Below are 27,304 nucleotides of genomic sequence, written 5' to 3'. Positions count from 1 at the left end.
CAAAGTCCCAACTTGAGCTGTAATATTTTTCCCCAAGCGCTCTATGGCCTCCCAGATTATCTTAAGTGTGAAGGTTGTGGGCCCCATAAGACAGAGACTCTTACAAGGGAATATTACTGACCAAAGAAACAAGGGAGACTGTACCTCTTCCAGCCTTCTCCTGCCATTCAACATGAAAATCATCTAATTTGTCAGAACTCACGGCTGGTTTGCTGCTCTCGGCGTTCCCAGCTCCTGGGGGGGGGGGGGGGGGGGTCGGGGGGTCACAACATTATCATCCAGAAGCAACATAAAGAGAAGCTTAGCTGCTGCAGGATCAACAGGAACTGTTCTCGTCACTAGATTCAGAGATGCCAATGAGCCAGGGAAGAATGGAGACAAACCTTTCCGTCCAGAACTCCCTAATAGCTGCTCTGTTGAAGGCGCTGAGCCTTGGAGCACATGAGCATCCATCAGGCCACGCAGAGTTGAAGCAAGTGTGGTCGCAGGGATAGCTGTGGACTCACTCTTCCTCTTGTGGCCCATGAGGTCATCTAATACCAACCACAGTTTGTTTTTTGTGGTTTTTTTTTTTTTTAAAGAGACTGAGTTTTACCTGCTGCTGCCATCTTGAATGGGGGAGATTTTTTTAAATTTATTTATGCAAATTTCATATATGATACAAGAGAATTCTTGCATAGCAAAGGAAAAGAAATTAGATTAAACATTACAGATTATATAGAATAAGAAATAATATAATTCTTACAATTCCAGTAGTCCACAAAGAGGATCCCTTTACACAATTCAAAGAATTTTTCCAAAGGAAAAAACAGTGAGCATATACTGAGGATAATCCAATAAGGACTCTCAAATGACTAGAAGGAGAGTTGGAGGGAGAAGGATCCACCACCACAACTTTCAGAGTTACTTTATCACTAAGAAACAGAGACCAGTGAGAAGGAAAATAGAATACATATGAGACTTTTTAATTTTGAGGCATTTGCAAGGGAATTTTAGAAGAAAAAGAGCCCCTATCTGTAAGACTAGGTCTTGTCAGTAAGAACTGCTTCCTTTTTCTTCTGGGCTTGTCTAGAGATGTCCGGATACACCCTAACATTAAGATGAAGAAAGGATTCCAGTTGGTGTTTGAAGTATAAGCTTAACACCCAGTCTCGATGAAGTTCCAAGGTAAATGAAACTAGCATGGTAGCCACTTCAGTGAGAGCAGAATTTGATTTTTCCAGTAATTCCGAAATGTCCATAGTTGGCGGGATCAAAGGGTCTATGTTTTGGGAACCCACCGGTATTTCTGTACCCTTTTTAAGAGAGGGTAAATAGCAAAATCTTATGGGAAAAACCGCTAGCTCTGGACAGTTAAGATTATCCATCAAATATTTTTTGAACATATCCTTAACTGAAAAATGAGGTAATTTGGGAAAATTAATAAAACATAGATTTTTCCCATGTTAAACATTTTCCAGGTTTTCCAATTTATTCTGCAGAATCGAATTTTCTTTCATCAAAAGTTTCTGGTTGACTTTCAAACCTTGAATTTCTAATTTAGCGGCATCCGTATTTTGTATAACAGTCAAATTAGAAGCTTCCAAAGATGATATCCTATTTTCAGTTTCTTGTACCTTCTCCACCAAGGGTTTAAATTGTGCTGAAACCAAGGCTCCCATATAGTTGTCAAAGTGAAAAATTTTGGTCTTACCAAAAATGGATGAGGCTGTTGTGGCCTGCAAGCAATGAGGAAATCATCATCTCTATTCAACACTGGGGGAAATGTATTTTTTTTAAACTTACATGATAAACTGTATTTCTTGGAGAAAGTCGTGCAACAAAAAACAGTGGTCTTTAATAATTCCATTTAGTGATCTGAATAATCTCAAACCCTTTTTGCTAGTCCTGCTTTATCTTGTAGTTTAGGTACAGCTTCTGAGAAAGCAGGAAGGGGTGTACCAGGAAACCAGTACTCTTTCAGAATGTTTGTTGCCATCTATAGAAAATCATTTCCTTTGCAGTCATATGACTCTTCCCGTTCTTTGTAAGTGATGGTTTAGTGATTTTTCATTACCTCCTTTTGAAAATTCATCCCTGCAGTATGTCACTCCCTTATGTGATGTATGTGCAGTCATGCACATATTTCTGCACTTTTTTTGTCAATAGTCTCTGATGTTTTAAGTACTCTAGCAACTTTTTTGGCTGGGACAATAGGATGCAATTAAAAACTTTTTGGCTTTTTCAGTGTTTATGTATCCCTGTTATAGGAACATAAGACTTCTTATAGTAACTGATATGTAAATAAAGCAGTGGAATATAAATAATTATAGGTATGATTACAAATCTGAGTCTGCAGCTAAAGCAATGCATATTTCAGTTCCAGAAAGTTTAACTTTTTTTTCATTCAGATAATCTGATATTTATATAATATAGCAGATAAATGCCAAAGTGAATCTAATTACTTGCATCAGCCACAAAGAATCTTTTGGTAAAGAGCAATGTTTGTTGTAATGGATTTGTTATGTATTTATGGCAAAGCTTGTTTATAGCACCAGTGGTATAAAAGACAGCTCTTTTTAAAACTGGGAATAGGAAATAAAAAACAGCAGCACTCTGAAAGAAAAATTCCCCAAATCTGCTGGAGCCATTAATCTTTGCTCTTAGATTCTGTTAAAATGAAAAAGGTCCAAGTAGGCTGTTAAAACTGCAGCAATTATAACTAAAACCAAAAGAAATCTCACAGGCTGTGGAAAAATTGACAGAAATCCAGGTGGATATAAATGAAGGCTTATGGTGCCAGTATTTTTTTTTTTCTGTCCCATTTATAAACCACTGATCATAAAAACAGTGCACAAAATGAGGATACAGCATAATACACAAACTTCATCTCATAGCATAAACAAAAAGTGCATGAAATTCATAGAAACATGATGGTAGAAAAAGATCATAGGGAGTCTATGTAGTCTACCCATCCACACCAAATAATTCAGTTTACAATTACTGTTGCTCATAAATAAGCATGAACTAACCAAAAACTCACAGAATGAAACTAAATGCCAAAAACACCATACCAAAACAAAGTAAACTAACAAAAGTCCCCAAAAATTAGAAAAACTTCCTCCCTCATAAGCCCCATCAAAACAAAGGATTTGCAGACTTCCGGTTATGCCTTAACAGAGGAAGCTGTGTGTGGCTGAGCTCCCGTCATTTCTGGATATTTTTTCAGCTTAACCTTCTTTGGCCACGATCTTTCTACATGTCTGCTCATAAGGATTTGAGTCTGAGTTCTATCCCGATTCTGTGGGCCGATTGCAACACTAAAATGAGAAAGATGACAAAATTTCAATGCCAATAACATGGCCCCGGCCTCTGCTTCAGAGGACAAGCAGGAAGTGTCGCTAGTTGAGGATAGTGCGACAACAGCACATCTAAGCTATTGGAGACATATGCAGCAAAAATTACAGCCAGATTAGACACTAGATTGGATATTATTGTGGAAAAAAAATCGCTCAACTTGTGGAATCTGTTAAGATAACTCTGCTCAGGTTGAAGTAGAGGGGCCAGTATCCTGACTTAGAGGATTTGCTAACTTCATTCAGAGCCAAAGTGGACAGATTGGATCACTCATATGGGACTGCCTTTATTAAATTGGATGACTATGAAAATAGGTCATAAAGAAATATCCGAATCATGAGATTGTCAGAAAAGAGTGAAGGCATTAACCCAGGTCTCTTCGTGGTGACCTGAGTTCATGCAAAAATGGCACCATTGAAATAGAGCGGGCCCATCGATCGTTAGCCTTGGTCCCAGCATAAAGAGGTCGACCTCTGGCTCTGATCATGTGTATTCATAACTTCAGCAATTAAGAAGTTAATCCTGGAAGCTGTGCTACAGAGAGGCTCTGTGCCTCAGTGGAATAAACAGCAAGCATATGGGGCAGTTAAGCGTGAGTTGCAAAGTATGGAAATTTGCTATGCTATGTTTTTACCCTGCAAAATTGCGGGTAGTGCTGAAGAATAAGGCACAAATATATGAAGTTCTGTGCAAGAAGCAAAGCAGTTGCTGGCGAACTATAAAAAGAGCTCTGCTGGCTCTTAATTCTTTAGCCATGTACTTAATGCGTCACTTTGTGTTCTTTATGGCCTGTACAACTTGACAGGAACGGCCTGCTGAGGAGTGGCAGGTGAAGCAGAAGCTCCTATTAAAACTACGCATCCGATTCATATGCCCTCCAGAATCATTTTGCCTGCTTGAATTTGGTGGCTTTCTTATGAATGATAGTGTTCTTTACTTGTTGGTTTGATTTTTGTTTTGTTTTTTATTTTTCTTACTCATGCAGAAAAGAGATTGAAGTGCTATCACAATCGGGACTTCTGTGTGGTTCCTACACTTCCTGGAGTTGTGAATTGAGACAACTTTTAATTTTGTCTGCATTCCTCGAGCTGGGCACTGTAATGTTCACTTGAACTGGGATCCATTTTTGCACTAAGAAAGCAGTACAGTATTTTTTTGTTCAAGCCACTGGAACTGTCGGGACTGAGGCACTACTTTTCATTTATGACTTGGGCTCCATGTACTGTGAGATCTTTTTTAAGATTGTTGATGTCACAGTTTATGGACAACTACAAGTTACTGCAGTGAGTTCTAATTCAGTCCCTTCAGTTACTGGATTTTTGTGTTCGCGCTGAAGTGTGAAAGTCTCAGATGCCTCCTGGCTACTTATATATGTTTATGGAGAAACTAAATTCTAGATTGCTCCTGCTTTTTTTTATTTTATTTTTTTTAATTCCCCAATTGTGCATTTCATTACTTTTGTGCTTCATTTACTCTTCTGTTTTTTTTCTTTCATTTATATTCTCTTTACTGCTAGATAATGGGTCTCTTCATTTTGGAAGGGTGGCAATAGAGGGGGGACGGTTTTGGTATGGGAGAGTATTGGATAGGTTGGTAAGAGTGGTTTTAGATGGGCTGGCCTCCAGGTCTCAATTTGGTTCCCACTTGGGAGGCGTTTGGTCTTGGTCAGGGGTTTAGTGAATGAAGAGAGGGGATAGGTATGGAGTCGATTACCATTTACAGCTGGGTTTGGGTTTATGTACCCTTTAGTGGGTGGGCTAGATGGGTTTAGGGGTTTCTTGGGGGTTGGGTACTGTACGGAAAATGTTAGCTATGGGCTTGGGGGATTTGAGGTTGGGTGAGAATTGGCACATGGGACATCCTTCTATGGGGCAATGTGGGCAAGTTATACCTATGAAGACTATTGTCAATGGGTGGTACTGTTGCATTATTTGTTTGAGGGCAGATCTAGTTTTGGTAAGATCCGGCCTTTTGCATTGTGTGTATTTTTGGTTGGAAGCTTAATTTTATTGATCAATGGGGATTATTAGATGTCTTTCCTTAAATGTGCAAGGAATTTCTTCATCCATTAAGAGAAGGCAAATCTTGGAATTCGCACGTAAATGGGAAAACTGAGATACTCCTGCAGGAAACACACTGAACACGAGAAGATGAAAGGGGGGGGTAGGTGGGCAGCATCTATGCTTCTTACAATTCACGGAACAGAGGGGTTATTGTGCTATTTGATTTTCCTGTTAATGTGCATAGCTCTTTCTCTGATCCTGGGGGTCAATATGTAATTTTAGATTGTTCCCTGCACTCTTACCAGCTTTACCCTAGTTAATGTGTATGGCCCCAGTCAGGGGTAAGCTGCCTTTTATAAGCAGCTAACTGATCTTGCCACATTTGGCTTTTACCAGTTACTGATGGGAGGTGATTGGAACATATGTATGAACTCTGTGCTGGATAGGTCTTCGGGTCATAAGGAACTGTTGGATACTTATTTGCTCAATGTATGGTGACAGCATACACTAGACAGAGACATATACTTTTTTCCTCCACTAGACATAACTCCCATAGTCATTTAAATTTATTTTTTGTGTTCAACAAACTTCCTGTCTCATGGTAAGTAGTGAAATTATTCCTTGTACAATTTTGGACCATAGCCCAGTGCAATTGGACATCAACTTTACCATACTCGGGCCGTCCGGTTTCACTTGGCAGTTGGATATATCTTGGGGATAGGGAGTTTCCTGGTCTGTTGCCTGACAGTATTTCCCAGTTTAATACTCATAACCCAGATACGTTGTTGCGGTAGGAAACTTTTTTTTAAAGCTGTTTTGAGAGGCAAAATTATTGGATCTGCCAGTCATGTCCGTAAACAAAGGGATAAACAACTTATGCTACTTCAGTCAGTTGGTGTACCTCACTGCTTTGCATAAACAAAGTTGTTCGGTACATATAAAAAGTTGGAAAAGGTTTGGAGGGAGATACAAACCTTTGAAATGCATAAGATAGAGCTAAGAGATATTCCCATCTACGATTCAGTGAACATGGAGACAGACCAGGGGCGCTTTTAGCTTGTGCAGTGAAAAAAAGGCAATGTAAATCTCACTGTCTCTTAAAACCTCTGTGGGAATGTTACAACTAATCCTGGTGAGATTGAGCGGCTCTTTATGCAATATTACTGGTGCCCCCAGTAGCAAGAATGAAAATAGTTAATATTCCCTTCTAACTTGAATTTACCAGTATTGCCGGAGGCTTTGGCATTGCCTCTCTCTGTCCAGGAGATACAAGATGCGGTTAAGGCTTTGCTGGGTGGGAAATGCCCAGGGCTAAATGGTTATACCATTTATATAAGAAATTTCTGATGGACTTCATGCCTTTCTTACTTAATCTAATTCGGTAGAAGATCAATCATCTCTTGGTAATTTGGGTGATGCTTTTGTTTAATTCACAAAAAGGTAAGAGTGCTGATGAGTGTAGTTTTTGTCGGCCTTTATCTCTGCTGAATTCAGACCTGAAAATACTTGCTAAGGTGTTAGACGAGGCTTGAAAATTGGTTCACCAACTTAAAACATGGTGACCAGATAGGCATTGTTAAAGGGAGATTGTCAAGGTCTAACACTAGACAACTATTCAACATTATATACCTAGCTGAGAAGTCTGGAGGTTTCAGGGATAGTTACTTTTTTAGATGCAGAAAAGGCCTCTAACCGGCTTTCATGGCCGTCTTTTATTTGCAGTGTTGTAGAATGCCAAAACACCTGATCACTGCATAGCTTGGATAAAGGCCATGTACGCCAAACCTAGAGCACGCCTTTCGATTAATAGGGTTCTCTCGCCTTTTGTTGTCAAGGGTGCCCCTTATCCCCGCTCTTATTTGATCTGGCGATCATTGGCTGAGGCAGTGCGGAAGGATAAAGATATTTGTGGTATTACTTTGGGTTAAAGGGAACATCGCATTTCTTTATATGTAGATGACGTTCTATTATATTTGACAGATTTGAGAAGGTCTGGGCCAGCTTTGCTGCAGTTCCTGCAACAATACGGCAGGCTGGCGGGTTATAGGGTCAGTTGGGACAAATCTGAGCTTCTCCCTTTAAGTTCTAAGGTTACTGTTCTGGTTTGCTTTTCCAATTTCAAAATAGTGTACTTAGGTATATTCGTACCTAAAAATCACAATAGTCTGTACTCTGGTAACTACGAGGTACTTGTAACTAAGATAAAACAGCTCTTGATTTCTTGGATGGTCTTGCCCATATCTTGGGCTGGCCAGATTAACTTGCTTAAAATGAGCATTTTGCCAAAACTGCTATACCTGTTTCAACATGTTCCTTACAGTGACTCGGCCAAACTCTTTGATCTATACAAGGCTATGGCTAAATTTATTTGGCAACATAAAGAGGACTTGAATCTGGCTCAGCCAGCTATGGATGCCCAAGTTGAAGGGTGGCATGGCTCTCCCAATTTGAAATTATATTACTGGGCTTCGTGATTACTTTGTCTTAAGGGATGATTTGGACAAAGTAAAGATTTGTGGATATCATTGGAAAGATTACAATTGTATGTTATTGACACATCTTTGTTACTGTTCTTGTCCTCAATTCCTCTGAATAGATGACGAGTGACTAGAAGTAGTTATATCCTGGCTCATGCACTTGGGGGTAGATTTTAAATACTTGTGCGATTGTGTACTTTTGTTCGCGCACCAGGCGCAAACAAAAGTACGCTGGATTTTATAAGATATCCGCGTATCTTATAAAATCCGGGGTCGGCGCGCACAAGGGGGTGCACATTTGTGCAACCTGCGCACGCCGAGCCCAGTGCGTGCTGCCTCTTCCCTCCACCCGCCCCCTACCTTTGCTGAAAGCAGGCATAACTTTGCGTGCGTCGGCCGGCAGCCCCGCTCCGTCCTCCGGTCCCGGGGCTGGTCCGGAGGCCTCGACCATGCCCCCGGGCCAGCGCCACGCCTCCTCCCGCCCCGTTTCGAAAGCCCCGGGATTTACGTGCGTCCTAGGGCTTTACGCTCGCCGGCGGCCTATGCAAAATAGGCGCACCGGCACGCGAGGGCCCTGCGTGTAAATCCAGAAGGATTTACACGCGCAGGGCTTTTAAAATCCGCCCCTTAGTGTATGGGGTCAGGTTTTGCAATTTTTGTATCTGGAAAGTACAAATGTGCTTTTAGTATCTTATTTATGGTAATTCACTGGTTTCAGGCTTGACTTTTTCACTGGCCTTTAAGAGTTGGCGTACTAATGGGCTATTCTATATTGCCCAACTGTGGGAGGAGGGTAAGTTTGCTTCTTTGTGTGAGGAATTTGATTTGGATATGGAAAACCATGTTTATTTACAGCTTTGTGAGGCATTGGCTCCTTGATTTGATTTCTGTGCCGATTTGCCTAATGAATGGGTTGTTCACTTACCTGAGTGATCCCAACACTCAAGCAAAAAGAACTTATTTAATATATTGGGGGATTTTACAGGGTAAACTAGGGTCAGATAAGTCCTCTCAGTTAATGGACGCTTAGAATGGTGATCTTGGTTTCTTTGGATGCTCATGCATGGAAGGGAATTTGGGTGGCAGCACATCATAGTTCCATTTGCCAGAAACATTTGGAGTTGGTCAAACTATTGCACAAGACGTACCATACCACTGCCTTTTTTGTAGCCATTTATACTTATCTGAGCCCAGAGTGTTTGTGTGGCTGAGGAGGTATTGGATCCTTCTTCCATATGTGGTGGCAATACCCAGAAGTTCAGAAACTCTGGGCTGGTGTCACTCAAGTTGGCTGATATTCTTAATTTTCCAGTGAATGTTATGCCTCTGGGGAAAATGGACTAGCTCAGGTATTCTGGTTCCTTTTAGAAGTTTAGTCCGTTATTGCTGGCTGCTCGCTTTACAATCGCCACTTTTTGAAATAGACTCCCTGCTTTAAAATATTGGAGCTAACACAAAACACTTGCTGTACACACTTAGGAATGAACAATTTTAAATATCGCATGTGGAAAGTATATCATACTTATCAAGACAGCATTGCTAATGTGTAATTGTTCTTTATACATTCAGCTTCATTCTGTGTTACGTGTGATTATTGTACCAGCCTGATTTGTTTCTATACTATTAGCCTGTACCCTGTTGGACTACTTGTCTTTGACTACCTCGAAAATACACAGTTTAAAAAAGAAAAAAAAACCCAGATTTGCAGAGTGCATTGGTAGCCAAAAAAACAAGCACTCCATCAGCAACACATCTAAACCAGACTAGCTTTTACTAGTTTCTTGAAAAGCAAATAATCTGACTAAATAATGGACCTCTCTCATAAGAGTTCCAAAGGCAAGGGCAAACATACCAGAAGGATCTTCTACATGACTCCCTGCAGTTTGACGCTGACTCTGATTTTAAGCTGGAAGCCCAGAGGAAGCTGGAGGACAAAATAAAATGAAAATAGAGATGGTTGAAAACAAAATATTGCTAATAAGGAAATAGAACGAGATTAGGCCTGATTTTACTAAGACTTTTCTCCCATTCTGTGCCTGCCCCCGGGGGGGCGATTGCATAGTGAATTAGAACCATTGACATGAAGAACGTGAATATAAAAATAAGTGGATTGAGGTGTATAATTAGCTCTGCTGCCTTGAATTGCCTGTTAAATGCAGTACATGACAGCGAGCCTCTCAGGTGCAAGATCAGCATGGGGAGGAGTGGCTGAGAACCAAAGAAACTGGGGTTCAAATCCTGTTTCTCCCACTTGAAGCTTCTTGTGTCTGAGCAGGTTACTTCACCAGCCATTGCCACAAGTATTAACTCAGGGCCTGATTTTACTGAGGCTTTTCTCTTTCTGTGTGCATGGGGGAAAATGTTTAGTAAATGAGGCCCTTAGATTGTAAGCCCTCTGGGCAGAGAAATGCCTACAGTACCTGAAATGTTCATCTTGAGCTTAGAAAATCAAATCAAAATCTATGTTCTGTGACAGCTCCCAGCCTGGAAAGCCCCTGTCCACCTGGCTTCAGTTGATGAAATGAAGAGTTAAAGCACCAGGAGACTCAGGTAGTGATGCAAAATGTTTGGTTGGCAACAGGCTGGTATTCCAGTGCAACATTAGCCTCCTGTATGAAGTGGTGTTTTCACAGCACAGTGCTGGGAAACCTGCTGCCAATCCCAGGACATCACATCTGGAGTTACAACAGGTTACAGGAGAGAGGTGTGTGAGCGAGGCCTGTGCCGTGCTTACTGGGACCCTCAAGTGGCTAACACGGGAGGTGTTAAGGGTAGCAAAGTCAGTCATTGGCCTTTTAGAGAACAGCTTCATAATGTTAGTAATCAAATTGTCTATCCATATGCTATTAAGCTGAGCAGCAGCAGTAATTAATATATTAAATTGACAAGCACATTTGCATAGCAATAATGAGTCTTTTGGACACTTTATTCCAGAGTTGGCTAACTCCAGTCCACAAAAGCCACAAACAAGCCTGGTTGTTTGGAACATGCATGATAGATTTACAGGTACTGTGATCATTGTATGCAGATATCTCATGCATATTCATTGTGAGTATCCTGACAACCAGGCCTGTTTGTTCAGGATAAAATGTGATGTGGTCAAACGAACTTTAAACTGGAGTGGAATTTCTGCCACTCTGCTTTGGGCAACTACACCTGCACCTATGTCATCTTAGGCTCCTTGGTGACTGTGCTGCCTTTATTTCATAGCTTAGCATGAGCTGGTGAAGTAAGGAGGTACATGCTGTTCTTTTGAGCAGATGAATTTTTCTGTTTTGGCAAGAGAAACTCTGCTTTTTCTCTGTTATAATGAGAAGGATGTTCAACTATGTTTGTGCAAGTGTTATAATACTTGGCTGTGAAAGATGTGTCAAATAGAATGGAATATGTGTTTTATACAGAAATCTCTTAAGATGAGGATCTAAAAGATGGATGCTGTTCCTTTTGTTAATAGTACAAACTCATCCTCTGTTTTATTCACTAAGCTGAAATGTCTTTTTTAGAAAATTCTACAGGACTGAATTTGAACTTGCAGAACTACTTAGGGCAAAAAATGTTTGGGAAGAAATGTAAGGGTTATTTGTTTTGGGGTTTTTTTTTTTTTCTTTCAGCCACATTACATTAGTTTATGTAAATTGACAACTGATCTTATGTAGATAGCCTTGAAATAAATCCATTGTACTGATCAGTTGCTATGCATATTAGTATATTTGTTCTGAACTACAAAACTACAATGTCTGATTATTTGGACATGTTCCAAAATGCAGAGAACTTCACATTAATGTACTTGTTACTTTTTTTTCTTTTGCAGGTGGCTATGGTGGAGGTTCAGCTAGATGCAGATCACGTGTATCCTCCAGGCCTTTTGATAGCTTTCAGTGCCTGTACCACTGTGCTGGTGGCTGTGCACCTGTTTGCTCTTATGATAAGCACGTGCATTCTTCCGAACATAGAGGCCGTTAGCAATGTTCATAATCTCAATTCTGTGAAGGAGTCTCCCCATGAGCGTATGCACCGCCACATCGAACTTGCTTGGGCTTTTTCCACTGTTATTGGAACATTGCTGTTCCTCGCTGAGGTGGTCTTGCTGTGCTGGGTAAAGTTTCTCCCGCTGAATAAAAGCCCTAAAAGTGCAGTATACGATAATTCTACTATAACGCCAGGCCAAGCAGCAGCCATTGCATCGACTTCTATTATGGTTCCCTTTGGCTTGATTTTCATCGTGTTTGCAGTTCATTTCTACAGATCACTTGTTAGCCACAAGACAGACAGACAGTTTCAAGAGCTGAATGAACTTGCTGAATTTGCACGCCTCCAGGATCAGCTTGATCACAGGGGGGAACCCTTGCAATCTCCAGGCTCCCATTTTGCATAAATGGTTCTTGTGTTAATTCCTTTATTTTATGTTGCATAACCCAAGCATGATACTAGCTGGTCTGAACTACTGACTTTGTTTTAAAGAGCGATTTTGAAGTACTGTATAATTCCTTACATTTGCAAAAGAGTGGTGTGCTCACCATAAGACATTTAACCAACTAACAGCCGGAGAGGCACAACTGATGGCAGATGCATGATTCCAAGCATGTCACTGTCGTTGCTTCTTTTGTTAGTACGGTATCCACTGGATTGTGTTAACTTTTAAGATGTTTTAATGTTGAGCATTGATTATGCATTTCTGTATCTATTGACATACCCAGGTAAAAATAGAGGGCAATGTGTGTACATAATTTCATATTGTGCACATATACATGTACCAAGTATGGAATGAACTAAGTTTTTTTGCATTGGATGGAAAGTTACTTTGTCAATGACTATAAAATATTGCTAGTTCAGTACATGTTGCATGACTGAATCCAAATTATTTAAGAAAATATCATTGGATTTGATTGCCAGTGGAATTCAATTGTATGGTCAGATTTGATATCTAGAAAAACTGAAGCTTCCCTGCCCCCAGAATGTTCACCAACCACATAGTATTCCCAATTCCAAGATTAAGCACAGGGACATTATGCTGTCTTACCTTTAACTGAAAAAGATCAGTTTCTGGTTAGGAAACAATATTCTTTAATTCGCCTTTCAGTTTTATTTCATTTATATGTTTTCAGAAATTTGGCCACTTTCACACTTAAGAATCTAAGTATAGAAGGTGATGCTGTGCTGTTTATCACAATGCCATGCTGATGTTTGGAAAACATGAATATATCATGAACAGTGCACATGTTAGCTTGAAGGGAGAGATTGGAAAATAATTTACAAACAAATGTAATGAGAAGGATTTATTATTCTAACTTATTTTGTTTAAGACAAACTGGTACAAAAGTTAGGAAATAGGCACATTAATATTTTAAGAATCCATCCAGCACTACTATTTTAAGCAGTTCACCTACAATCTGCTTTTTCTAAAGGCAGCCATCTTGGCACCGGTGTGTCAAATATCACGTTCCTACATCGGATTGATTCATGTAGTGTATGTGATGTTTGAAACCACCGTCAAGCAGATCTGATATTTGCAGATAAAACATATCTATGCAGCTTAAACAAGCTTTTAAATCGTAAGGGGTGGATAGTGATAATTTTAAGAAACATTGAAAAGTACTACTTAGAGCATAGGAAGTGGTGCTTTTGTTTCTTTTTAATTTGCATTTCAATTTAATTACATCAAGTGGTGCTTTCTTTTAAAAGAACTGCACAATTTATATCGTGCTCTATTCTTTTCTGATGTGATCCTAATTGGGGAAATAAATCTACTCTTTGGTAAGAAGTTAGAAAAGTCTTAGCACCTTTTATAGTGTGTGGCATTTTACTGGCACTTGTATTCATGATAAAAATTGCTTTAATGCATTATCTCAAGTGTTTCTTGAAAGTTATGGTTCCTATCCATGGGAATTGCCACTAATTTGTATTGTAAGACTTGGTTTTTGCCAAAGCATTACAATTTCTAACCAGGGGTTTCTAACACAAGAACCACTGCACTTCTTCCAAACCAAAGTGCCACTTTTTATATATATTTTTTAAATAAATCCTAAGTTGTAACTAGTAAGACATGTTTGTTTAATGGTCTATGCAAGTGCCACAGGAGTGAGTACTCCTTAGTCTTATCGTAGGAAAGCCTGACTTGTTTTGCTGAAATATTCAAATTTGCCATGATTTCATCCAAAATCTTTACCATAGGAAAGATTTTATTCTGGCATGATTCAAAAAATTGCACGATAAGAATCTTATTACCTTACAACCTGGCACCAAATAATTTTAGATTGAGCACTGATATTGGCATTTAAGACTTATCCCATCAAATTTAGTCTTGCACTCTCTTCTTAGACAGAATTACAGATCTCAAGATCATAAAAGATTAATATAAAAACATGGATTGGTTCGTTGCTAACCTATATCTGGTAACATAGTTTTTACATAAGGTGTCTATTCTTTACTGTCATATTACTTAGAAACTGATGGCAGATAAAGACCATATGACTTATCTAGTTTGCTGAATTACCTGTCCCTTCCTCAGAAATCCCTTGTGCTTATCTCATGCTTTCTAGAGTTTTCCACAAGGAGTCTGTTCTAGGTGACCAATACCTGTTGGGGGTTTTTTGTTGTTTTTTTTGGGGGGGGGGGGTTACTCAAGAAAAATTTTCTTAGGTCAGGGTTTCCTGACCAGTGTGCCTTCAGACCCGATCAGGTGTGTCACCTGGTCACTGTTCTCAGCAGGATGCACCAGTGGTGACCCTTAAACTTTCTAGAACATGTATAATCATTCATGCCGCCTCTTCCCAGCTGCAGTGTGGCTGGTAATGGGTAGCCTGCACAGCATGGATAGCCAAGCCCTGCTTTGTGCAGTGTGCACATTGCCCACAGCGCTGCCTCATCTTTCCCCTGTTTAAGTCCATCTAGCCTTTCATCTCCAGAGTGAATGAGACAGGGTATGTGACTCATTCTGAGAGTTGGGGGGACCAGCAGCAGTGAGAGAGTTCCGGCAGCCACATGTGGCAGCAAAGGTCACTAAGCAAGCCAGCTGTCTGCACCACTCTAATGTAGATAAAAGGGTCATGGGTATCCATTCCTTTTCTTTTAAAATTTGGAAGAGAGGTGGAACTTTCAGTGCTTCCATGGTTGCCTGCCCATGGAGGTTGGTATGCTACACTATTTCTGTTAATGGAGGTATGCCTTGGGTTTAAAGGTTGGGAAACGCTGAGCCGTCCACCTTTCATCCTCATGCCATGATTCAGAATCTGCCCTTCCGTCCCTTGACAGGCATCTATTCTACAGTCCCTATAAGTGATCAGGAGGGAAGATTTGATAAATCCTGTCAAATATTTTTCAGTTCTTTCTGCAAATAATATAGGCCTCATGGTCCTCGTCTGGCATATGTAATTTAATCTGCCACTGGCCCTAGTTGATCTCTGGTTTTCTCCTGTGCAACTAGGGATTCAGTGGTTATAGTATTTATAAGATCAGAAGTGGTAGCTTAAAACCAAGAACAGGACTGATGAACATGTTGGGCATTGGCTGACAGGTCTGGTAGTAGGTTTCCAGAGTGATTGCTATTGCTATGTTTGTGATTACTGCCCAGCTTTGGCAGACTTCCCTGAGTCTGATCATTTTTTCAAATATAAACACTGCAGATGTGAGCGGAGAAGGACCTTGTGATCCACCCAAGCTGCCCATCTTTGTGTGCGTGCCTGCCCACTGTGCTGTACTTCTCCTGTGAATGCTTGAATTGCACCGTCGTATTGGCTCTAGTGAATAAAACAAATTCATAATCTACCTATCAATATAATGTTAAACTATGTTGCCAGATATTTTAAAATTAAAAATTCCTTCAAGGACTGAAGTTGTGAACTAAAAGCATAAATGTAATTTTTTAAACTTACAAGAAATTTTGAAAATGCACCTGTTTTCCAAAGCAATTTTTGCTTTGCTTAGATACAAAAACCATAATTGTTTTGCACCTTCAGAACAGCAAATTTCATGACACTAAAGCCATAGTGCAGTTTGACATTTACCATAATTTGGTGAAAAGGGCTAATAGTTTCATTTTTCTACGCAACTTTTAACAGCCGAGTCGTTGATTCATTCCTGATCCTTCAAAAAGGTTTCTTGGGCATCTTGTAAAATTGCAGCAGGATCTTCCACTTTAATCTAAAAAAAAACAAATTATAATAATAATTTAATACTTGTATAATTGAGATTTAAAAGATGGTATGTTTGATCATGAAATGCTCTGATTTTACTGTTTGTAATTTTTTCCTGGTTCCAAATTAAATGTTTAAAACAATCTGATTTTTCTCCAGTGGTTTACATTATCTTATAGGAGTGTAGAAAAGTTGGATTTCCACTAGCTTAGACTTTCAATAGTTTTGATATGTGTCCACCTATAATAGAGGGTTACTAATAGCAGTATGAAGCTGTTTAAATTTGAAATATGCCACAGACCTATCTAAATATTCACTACCAAAGTACTTAAACTGCAGTTTAAGATGCAATGTAATTGAATCCTTTAAAAACCATCCTCTTTACTACTTGAGTAAATTTCTGTCCTGCATCATCAAATATAGTACAGTGGACAAGCTCTCAAGTAACTGACAGCTTCCACAACTGGTGGAATAAAAACTAGAGGCTAAGGAGCCACTTTTCAATAAGGCACGGAGCTGAAATATCAGTTAGCATTTTTTTTTAAGCCATAACTGCAACTGGTGGCCAGATTGCTGCTAATTTAGCTGCCTAAACTTAAGCCAATTATTGCTGCACAACAGCCAGAATTGCAAGTAGCAGTACATTTTCAGAAGGGATGATCTAACCACCCAAGTCTACAAGTAAGTGACTAGATTGCTTTGAAAATGTATATCTAGTAAAAATGTTTCCACTCTAAGTGCTACTTGCAATATGTTCACTCTACTTCTCTTGAAAAGGATTGGAGAGGCTTGCCCTGAGTGTCTACCATTTTTTTATTTATATATAAACAGCTAGAGAATTAAACTTCACATTTAATGACACAAAACCTGATTTACCTCTGGAATAGGATAAATTGGAGGAGAAGGTGCTTCTTCACGACCAAAATCAATCATGGTTCCAAATTTAGGGATATCTTCAACCCACACACCTTCAAATAACTGCCCTTTATCCAAGTAGAAGAACTTCCCTGGTCCATGTTTCTTGCCACCTTTCCAAGAGCCTTCATACCGATTTTCACTACCTATAAATGTTCAGAAAAATGCACTGAAGCAAATAATGGCTTTACCTATCACAGAGAACAGAAATAACCTGAATCACAGAGCAGCTCCTGAGGGAAATGCAAATCTCTTTTTTTTATAAAGTGGCTTTTTAATAGGAGTGTATGACAGTGAATTAAATCAGAAGACCTTAATCCTACTCCTACTCCCTGTGGTCTTGTACAAAGCATTGTCTCTCCCATAGCCTCAGGTATCCACTTCCATTATGATCTTCAGTGCAAAGATAGTGTACATCCAAGTATTTGATTGTACAATACCAGATCAATTTCCCCCATGATTTTGATAATGCCAATATCTAAAAAAATAAAAGCATCTGCTATAACTGTTAATTAAGGATCATCAAACTTTTTGGCAATGTGTTTACTATTACTATCTCACTGCTAAAGCGCTACTAGATATGTAGTGGTGTACAGACCCGGACAAGATCCACTGTGGATTTACATGGAGGATAAATCTGATAATAGATTTAGACTTTTCCAGGGCATAGAAATCCTCTTCTACAGAGAGGATATGAAAGTTATTTAACCAAGACAAAATATGTAAACATGGCATTCTTTCACAATAAAGGAGAAGGCTGGCCTGGTCATTCTGGCAAGTGTTGCAGATGGTGAGGGTTATGGGGCTCAAGCCAAATCCCTTCAGAGCCTTGGGTTGTTTCTCACATCCTGACTACAAGGAGCCACTTTTGTTATGCTCCTGGAGAAATCTCTAGCATTCTAATAGGGATTACAGTACATGCCCTGCTGGCATAGAACACTCAATCGTAAAACCAGCAGCGTGCACTGGACTGTACCATTCCCCATGTGAATGTTAGGATTTGCTTTAAGTTAAGAAAGAGACTTGCATATAATATAGAGGTGATGGTGATATCAGTGACAGTCATGTTATGATAATGACATCAATGCCACACTAAAGGCCAGATGTACTAAGCTTTCCCCCCCACCAATTGCCATATGGATAGTTCTGGGTGTGAAGGGGGCAAGCACCATAAAGGGCCCCTTTGGTGATAGTAGTGAGGCAGAGCTTGAGGAGGCCTGGTCCTTGACTGGGCACACTCCTTAGGTTCTGCTCTAAGTCCCTCAGTATTTTTAATGCTGGTCCTGAATAGACATAATTGGGAAAATGCTTTAGTTTAGGGGCTGGCTAACTCCAGTCCTCAAAGAGGCACAAACAGTCTGGTTTCCAAGAAATCCCTAATTAATATGGATGAGGAATTTGCATGCACTACCTCCATTGTTTACAAATCTAGCTTTATCCAACAGCATAAAGATCATGCAAGAGCTTAAATGCACAGTAGAATCTTTATGGGTAGAAATTCTATGTGTTGGATAAAAGTATAGTGATAGGAGTATACTATCATCCACCTGGCCAAAATGAGACTGACAAATGTTAAGAAAAATCAGGAAAGCTAACTAATCTGGCAATACAGTAATAGATTAATTACTCTGATATTGTAAGAAGATAATTCTAGGCAGCTTAGCTAGAACCCTGGAAGACTTTGTACCATGAAGAGAGCTATGGATCAGAACAGACTTCAGTGTTGTATGGATCAATATATTGCATATAAATAAGTACAAGGATTGCAAAAAGGCATGACACTATCACCATTTGTTCCCTTCATTCCTGAAACATGCTGGCAACAAAGAGCTGGGATGGCCCCAAGGAACATCTGCAATCTCTGGGGCCATCAAGGACTAAGACATTTGGTATCTTAACACGTGGAAAGATCAAATGCTAAAGACTAGTACCCCCACCAATGAGCTGATAAAAGGCACGAAATGTTGTAACATTATCAAATAGGAGATTAAAAGGCTGGTACTGAAACGCCTTCCTGGATAAAGTTCAAATTGAAATGGAGAGGGATATATATAAGGCATAACACTTATTTTAGTTAGATGACCTAAAAGGAACAGAGCAGAGTTCTTTTTCAGAGGCCCCTGGCCTGTCTTCCAGGTTTCTATGAACACTGGCTTATGTAAAAGGAGTACATATAGGGAGGAGTTCTTTTTTTTTGTGTGTTCTTTGTTACCTTTTGATTAATATCCTATCTTTATTTGCTTGTCTATTTACCTGTATTGCTTTATGTACAGCTTCCTGAGATACTGTATTCAATGATTTACTTTACTAAATGTAAATATGGATAATCAGCAAACTAAGTTTTGCTTTACTAGATTGTGTGTAGAATGTGGGTAAATGTAACATCAGGACATGCTAGAGAGATTAAGTTCCTGGATGGAATAAGTGACTGCTTTATGGAACATTGGTTCAGGAACCATGAAGAGAGGGAGCTATTTTAGATCTAAGTCTTAGTGGAACACAAAGTTTTGGTGAGAGAGGTAATGGTGGTGGGGCCACTTGACAATAGTGATCATTTCTATCAAATTTGAACTAATGACTGGAAGGTGGGCAATATGTAAATGGACAGCTCTAGCACTAAACTTTCAAACAGGAATCTTTGATAAAATGAGGAAAATAGAAAAAAAAAAAAGGTGCAGCTACAAAGCTTTGTACGAGAGGTGTGGATACTGTTAAAAACTACCATCTTAGACGTGCAGTCCCCAGAGAGAGATCAAACTATAAATAGAGGTTAGGCAAAACAGGAGAGAGGTGGTAGAAACATTCAGATACCCAAAAGGTATTAGTAAAACCTTTTTCAACGTAAAGGAAGTTGTAAAATGAGTACAATACGAGGCCCTACAATGGGGATAACCTTGGGCTCAAAGTCAAGAAATATGTTTACGTGTAAAGGATGAATGGAATGCCTGCCCGGAACGGGTGGTGGAGGCTGAAATAGTAACAGATTTCAAGAGAGTGTGGATCCTTAGTCGCAAATGGAAAAGAGAAAAATGCTAACTAATATTAACAGCTGTCAGGCTGCAAACACAGAAAAGTGGTTCTCACAGGACAAGCAGGATGGTAGTCCTCACATATGGGTGACATCATAAAGATGGAGCCCAATCACGGAAAACTTCTGTCAAAGTTTCCAGAACTTTGACTGGCCCCTACTGGGCATGCCCAGCATGGCACTAACCCTGCAGCCAGCAGGGGTCCCCCTTCAGTCTTCTTTTTTCCACGCAGCAGTAGCCTCGCAGTTTAGGAGCTCTGAAGAGATTCCTGACAGGAATTTTCCTCACAGAATTATTAAAAGTTAAATTGCCCCACAGGGGTCCCTCCTCTAACTTTCTTTGACCGCGATACTCCGGTAAGTTTTTATCCGTTTTCCGTCTATTACAGTCTAGTTTGGCCCTTGCAGCCTACTGGCCGTCGACTGTACTGCGGATCAATTTTTTTCAATGGCCATGGCGTCGGGGTTCCGTCGGTGCCCGGACTGTACTTGCACCATGTCTATCACAGACCCCCATGGAGTCTGTGTAATGTGTTTAGGCTGTGAGCATGATGTCCTGACTTACACCAAATGTGCCCTCATGACACCAAAAGGTCGCAAAGCCAGACTGGAGAAGATGGAACTCCTCTTCCGTGCTCAGACCCTGACTCCGTCCATTGCATCGACGTCATCTGAACCGGCACCATCGACTTCGCGCCAGCACAGACCGGTGACAGACCACCATCGACATCTTCACGGCCATCGACACCCGCTACTCCCCCTCGGGATCGCAGAGAGAAACATCGTCATTGACATCGCAAGACTCGGACCATCGAGGGAGCAAAGTCATCGACCTCGCCACAGTCTAAGAAGCCCTGTCCAGGAAAGGTACAGACCATTCCTGCGACAGTCAGAGGCCACCCTCACCCGATCGGGGTTTGGGAGCCACGATTCCGCCTGTAAAGGTGATCCCTCCGGCTATGCTTCTGCCTCCCTCTTCTGTTCCGGAGCCAGGGCTGCTTGCTCCAGGTCTCCGAGAAGAACTGGACCGGCTGGTTCAGGAGGCCATCGACAAGGCGATGCAACGTCTCCAAGTTCCTCCGGCACAGATTGTGGAACCTGTCATAGACCCAATTCCGGCAGCGCTGGCACCGCTGCTATCCAGGATGGAGGCGCTGATGGCCTCCCTTCCACCGAAGGATCCCGGGTCTCCAATGGCTCTGATGCCCTCCCTGAGAATGGCTTCATCGGGAGGAGAAACACCATTCCACATTCCTCCATCGTGAGTTTTACCTCAGCCATTGATGCCAATTCGTCCATCGGCGCCCTTGATGCCTGCACCGATGCCTTCCATGCCATCATAGGTGCCTCCGGTGATTCCTTCGATTTTTTTTTTCGGAGCCTCGCCTGGGGCCTTTAGGTATCCAACCCCCTTCTCGTCCTACAGGACAGTCTGCTGATCCTTATGACACTTGGGGTGATGATACTTCAACAGATACCGATGACTTACCTTCACCTTCTCCTACTGAAAGTAGAAAACGTTCTCCTCCAGAGGACCTCTCGTTCATAAATTTTGTGAAGGAAATGTCTGAGTTGGTTCCTTTTCAACTTCAGACGGAACAGGATGACAGGCACCAAACGATGGAGTTACTCCAATTTCTGAATGCCCCCAAGGTAATCATCTCTGTTCCCATTCATCAAGTACTTCTTGATCTTCTCAAAAAGAACTGGGAAAATCCTGGCTCAATTGCTCCGGTTATCAGGAAGGCTGACACTACTTACTTAGTTCAGTCAGCCCCAGGTTTTCAAAAATCCCAGCTCAACCACCACTCAGTTGTGGTAGAGTCGGCTCAAAAAAGGGCAAAAAGGTCAAAATCTCACTCATCCACCCTCCTGCTAAGGAACAAAAGTTCGCAGACAACATTGGTCGACGAGTCTTCAAGGAGCCATGCTCATCTCCCAAATTGCTGCCTACCAGCTTTATATGACCCAATATAATAGGGTCATCTTTAAACAGATACAGGATTTCTCTGAGTCCCTGTCTGAACAATTCTAAGACCAGCTACAAACCCTTGTTAAAGGCTTTGAGGCAAGTAAACATGAGATTAGACACCTCTACCAGAGTGTCTGCAGTTGCTATTCAGCAAGACTGTGGGCCTGGCTCAAATCGTCTGACCTTCGCCCAGAAGTGCAAGACCGGTTGTCCAACCTGCCGTGTGTGGGAGATAATCTGTTTGGTGAACAGATCCAACGAATGGTGGCTGAATTATAAGACCATCATGAGACCCTTAACCAGCTCTCTTCGATGCCTTCAGACTTCTCCTCAAGACAGCCCTTCAGGAAAGACTCTAAGAAGTCTTTCTTACTGTCCAAGGAAGGCCTACCCACCACCAGCAAGGTCCCATACTAAGAGACCTTATCAGAAGCCTCAACCTCGCCAAGTCCAAAAGCAGAAACCACAAGCAGCTCCCCAGCCAGGACCTGCTTCAGGTTTTTGACTTCTGCTTGGAGAGCAGCAGCCAGATTCCTCTTCCAAACATACCAGTGGGAGGTCGATTGTGCCACTTTCTCAACATGTAGCAGTCAATCGACCAATGGGTATTGGCAATCACTGCTCAGAAACATAGAAATGACGGCAGAAGAAGACCAAACAGCCCATCCAGTCTGCCCAGCAAGCTTCACACATTTTTTTCTCTCATACTTATCTGTTTCTCTTAGCTCTTTGGTTCTATTTCCCTTCCACCCCCACCATTAATGTAGAGAGCAGTGATGGAGCTGCATCCAAGTGAAATATCAAGCTTGATTAGTTAGGGGTAGTAGGGGTAGTAACCGCCGCAATAAGCAAGCTACACCCATGCTTATTTGTTTTACCCAGACTGTTATTCAGCCCTTATTGGTTGTTTTTCTTCTCCCCTGCCGTTGAAGCAGACAGCTATGCTGGATATGCATTGAAAGTGAAGTATCAGGCTTATTTGGTTTGGGGTAGTAACCGCCGTAACAAGCCAGCTACTCCCCGCTTTGTGAGTGCAAGTCCTTTTTTCCACATTTCCTCTTGCTGTTGAAGCTAAGAGTGATGTTGGAGTCACAGTAACCTTGAATAAGGGTATTATCTCCAGGCAGTAGCCATCATTCTGGCAAGCCACCCACTCTTCATTGACGGCCTCTTGACTTTATGGATCCACAGTGTTACCATCTGGGTTACCATCTGAACTTTCTCGCCCTGCCACCAGACTCCCCACCTCTGCAGATGTGGAGAACGTCCGCCCACTCCATTCTTCTGGAACAAGAGGTCTCCCTCCTTCAGTCAAGAGCAATAGAACCCGTTCAGTACTCGCAGTAAGGCCTAGGGTTATATTCCTGGTACTTTCTGATCCCCCAAACAATCGGGGGGGGGGGTGTTTGTCCAATCCTGGACCTACGTGCTCTGAGCAAGTACCTCCAGCGGGAAAAGTTCAAGATGGTTACCTTTGGGATCGCTTCTACCTCTTCTACAAAGAGGAGCCTGGCTCTGCTCTCTGGCCCTCCACGATGCATACACACACATTGCAATAACTCCAACTCATCGCAAATACCTGAGGTTTTTAGTAGGCCCCAAGCACTATCAATACAGAGTCCTTCCGTTCGGCCTGGCATCTGCACCACGAGTCTTTACCAAATGTCTCGTAGTTGTCACAGCTTTCCTCGGACAAGGAGGTGTTCACGTCTACCCCTATCTAGACGACTGGTTAATCAGGGCTCCAACCCAGCAAGCGGCTCGGTCATACCTCAATTTGACTCTATACACTCTAATTTCACTAGGATTTCTCGTCAATTACGGGAAATCCTATTTAGTCCCATTTCAAACCTTGTCGTTCATTGGGGCAGACTTGGACACCTTGCAGGCAAAAGCTTTTCTACCTCAACAATGAGCGCTAACTCTCGTGTCTCTCGCTCACCAGTTAGTCTCAGAATACTGCGACTGCACGCCAATTTCTCGTTGTCCTGAGTCACATAGCGTCCTCAGTCCATGTCACACCAATGGCCCGCTTGGCCATGAGACTCATGCATTGGACTCTGAGGTCACAATGGATTCAAGCTGTTCAGCCTCTGTCGACCATTGTCCACATCACCGACTCACTCCGTCTGTCTCTCGCTTGGTGGAAGAATCAGAACAATCTCCTCCAGGGATTGCCCTTTCAAGTGCCAAATACTCAAGTCATTCTCACCACCGACGCTTCCAACCTTTGGTGGGGAGCCCATGTGAACGATCTGCAGACGCAAGGCTCTTGGTTTCCAGAGGAAGCCAAACACCAGGTAAATTTCCTGGAGCTTTGAGCAATGTGATATGCTCTCAGAGCTTTTCAGAATTGCCTTTCCAATCAAGTCATCCTGATTCAGACGGACAACCAGGTGGCCATGTGGTACATCGACAAGCAGGGAGGCACAGGCTCCTTCCTTCTGTGTCAGGAAGCTGTGCAGATTTGGGCGGAAGCTCTCTCCCTCTTGATGGGCAGAAGCTGTGAAGATTTGGGCGGAAGCTCTTTCCCTCTTGATGTACCCCAAGCCACCTACTGGCCGGGAGTGGACAATGTTCTAGCAGACAAGCTGAGTCGTGTCTTTCAACCACACGAGTGGTCTCTCAACCCCTCGGTAGCAAACTCCATCTTCCGACAATGGGGTCATCCTCAGACAGACCTCTTTGCATCCCCCTCAGAACCACAAAGTGGACAATTACTGCTCCCTCATTCGCAGCAAAGGCTCTCAGCCCAGAGATGCATTCTCCCTCTCATGGGCAACCGGTCTGCTTTATGCATTCTCTCCACTTCCTCTTCTCTCGAAGACTCTCGTGAAGTTATGTAAGGACAAGGGAACCATGATCCTGATAGCACCTCACTGGCCATCTGCAGACACAGTCCCTTGGGAAAGGACCCGCTGCTGATCACTCAAAGCAACAGGAGCCTACGCCATCCCAATCTTCAGGCCTTGGCCCTAATGGCATGGATGTTGAAAGGTTAATCCTTCAACCACTTAACCTTTCAGACCCAGTTTCCCGTGTCTTGAGTGCTTCACGGAAGCCTTCCACGAGAAAAATCTTACTCCTATAAATGGAAAAGGTTCACATCATGGTGCGTTTCTCAGTCCCTTGATCCCTTTTCCTGCCCACTCCCACAGTTTTTGGACTATCTCTGGCATCTGTCAGAGTTGGGTCTTAGGACATCTTCCATCAGAATGCATGTCAGTGCAGTAGCCGCCTTCCATAAAGGTATCGGGGATGTCCCTATATCAGTACAACCCCTTGTAACACGCTTTCTAAAGGGCTTGCTCCACATCAAGCCACCTTTACGTCCTCCGGCCCCTTCTTGGGACCTTAATCTGGTTCTTGGTCGGCTCATGAAACCAACATTCGAGCCTCTTCACTCCTGTGACCTAAAATATCTCACATGGAAAGTGATTTTCCTTTTGGCTATCACGTCGGCTCGCAGGGTTAGTGAGTTACAGGCCCTAGTTACCTATCCGCCTTACACTAAACTCCTGCAGGACCAGTCGGTACTCCGCACTCACCCTAAATTTTACCTAGTTTCACATTAATCAATCCATCATACTACCTACCTTCTTTCCCAGGCCCCATTCCAATCCAGGGGAACAGGCTTTGCATACCCTTGACTGTAAACAGGCTCTAGCTTTTTATCTAGACCGTACAGTTACCCACAGGAAGAGCACTCAGTTATTCATCTCTTTCCACCCAAACAAATTAGGGCAACCTGAGGGTAAGCAGACTCTCTCGTCCTGGTTGGTGTACTGCATATCTTTTGGCTATCAGCAAGCAGGCATTTCTTTTCAAGACCGTGTTAAAGCACACTCTGTGAGGGCCATGGTGACTTCAGTAGCACACCTACAATCGGTGCCGCTTCCTGACATTTGCAGGGCTGCCACCTGGAGTTCTCTTCATACTTTCACAGCCCACTATTGCTTGTACAAAGCCGGAAGCCAAGATTCCATCTTCAGCCAGTCTGTCCTGCGTAACCTATTTCCAACGTGACGTACCAACACCATTCCGGCTGCCCGGTGGGGTTTCAGGATGCCCTCTACCAAATTCCACCCCAGTTGTTGTGCCTTTTGCACGCCGTTGGGTACATTTGGTGTATGTTCAGACATCCTCAGCTCGGTACTCACCCATATGTGAGGACTTCCATCCTGCTTGCCCTGTGAGAAAGCAAATGTTGCTTACCTGTAACAGGTGTTCTCACAGGACAGCAGGATGTTAGTCCTCACGAAACCTGCCCGCGGTGTTGGGTTCATAACGTTTTGTTTTATTTTTCGGCACTGCCTGTAGCTTTCAAATAAGACTGAAGGGGAACCCCTGCGGGCTGCAGGATTTGTGCCATGCTGGGCATGCCCAGAAGGGGCCAGTCAGTTCTGGAAACTTTGACAAAAGTTTTCCGTGATGGGGCTCCATCCTGATGATGTCACCTATATGTGAGGACTAACATCCTGCTGTCCTGTGAGAACACCTGTTACAAGTAAGCAACATTTGCTAAATGCAGGCACTCATGTCTGTTTGGAAGGACAGACACTCCACCTGCTGTCCAGGTTGATGGGGCAGAGTGCCAGATGAAAGGTCATGGTGATCTAGGAGGCCAGAAGGTTGGGAATCAGTCATATGCTGGTATCTGTGATTGATTGGATTATTGTGGGACATTGGAAGGGAAGATAGCTGGAAGTGAACCACAAAAAAAAAATCTTGTAGGCTCAACTACTCAGACGTGTGTAGTAAATTGGAGGAAGATGAAAAAAGCCAGATATCTTCCAAGTGGCCATGGTCTGCAGCTGGCATATGTCCCTGTCACAGGAATAACAGGGCACTGTGAGCAGACCAGTTGGTCTTTTTTCATCTATGAGGTTACTTAATTAAAATAAGAAATTGCCATGCTGGATCAGACCAAGGGTCCATCAAGCCCAGCATCCTGTTTCCAACAGTGGCCAATCCAGGCCATAAGAACCTGGCAATTATCCAAACACTAAGCAGATCCCATGCTACTGATACCAGTAATAGCAGAGGCCATTCCCTAAGTCAACTTGATTAATAGAAGTTAATGGACTTCTCCTCCAAGAACTTATCCAAACCTTTTTTAAACTCAGTTACACTAACTGCACTAACCACATCCTCTGGTAACAAATTCTAGAACTTAATCGTGTGTTGAGTAAAAAAGGAATTTTCTCAGATTAGTCTTAAATGTGCTACTTGCTAACTGCATGGAATGCCCCCTAGTCCTTCTATTATCCGAAAGTGTGCATAACCAATTCACATCTACTCGTTCAAGACCTCTCCTGATTTTAAAGACCTCTATCATATGCCCCCTCAGCCGTCTCTCCACTAAGCTGAACAGCCCTAACCTCTTCAGCCTTTCCACATAGGGGAGCTGTTCCATCCCCTTTATCATTTTGGTTGCCCTT

General features: G+C 42.2%; 2 protein-coding genes across 5 annotated transcripts in view; one reads left to right on the top strand and one right to left on the bottom strand.

Moving 5' to 3' along the window:
- Positions 1-16,093, top strand: part of ORAI1 (ORAI calcium release-activated calcium modulator 1) — a 34,236-nt gene extending 18,143 nt beyond the window's left edge. For both annotated transcript variants that reach the window (XM_029619684.1, XM_029619683.1), the window contains exon 2: positions 11,628-16,093. In XM_029619684.1, the coding sequence (XP_029475544.1) occupies positions 11,634-12,191 (558 nt within the window). In that variant the 5' untranslated portion in view covers positions 11,628-11,633 and the 3' untranslated portion in view covers positions 12,192-16,093. The remainder of the gene's footprint in view (positions 1-11,627) is intronic.
- Positions 14,413-27,304, bottom strand: part of MORN3 (MORN repeat containing 3) — a 31,758-nt gene continuing 18,866 nt past the window's right edge. For all 3 annotated transcript variants that reach the window (XM_029619681.1, XM_029619680.1, XM_029619682.1), the window contains exons 5-6: positions 16,825-17,009; positions 14,413-15,955 (exon numbers count right to left, since the gene is read on the bottom strand). In XM_029619681.1, the coding sequence (XP_029475541.1) occupies positions 15,887-15,955; positions 16,825-17,009 (254 nt within the window). In that variant the 3' untranslated portion in view covers positions 14,413-15,886. The remainder of the gene's footprint in view (positions 15,956-16,824; positions 17,010-27,304) is intronic.

The sequence above is a fragment of the Rhinatrema bivittatum genome, chromosome 11 (genome assembly GCF_901001135.1).
Source record: "Rhinatrema bivittatum chromosome 11, aRhiBiv1.1, whole genome shotgun sequence".
Lineage (NCBI taxonomy): Eukaryota > Metazoa > Chordata > Amphibia > Gymnophiona > Rhinatrematidae > Rhinatrema > Rhinatrema bivittatum.
This window is presented reverse-complemented; position numbering and strand designations above follow the sequence as displayed.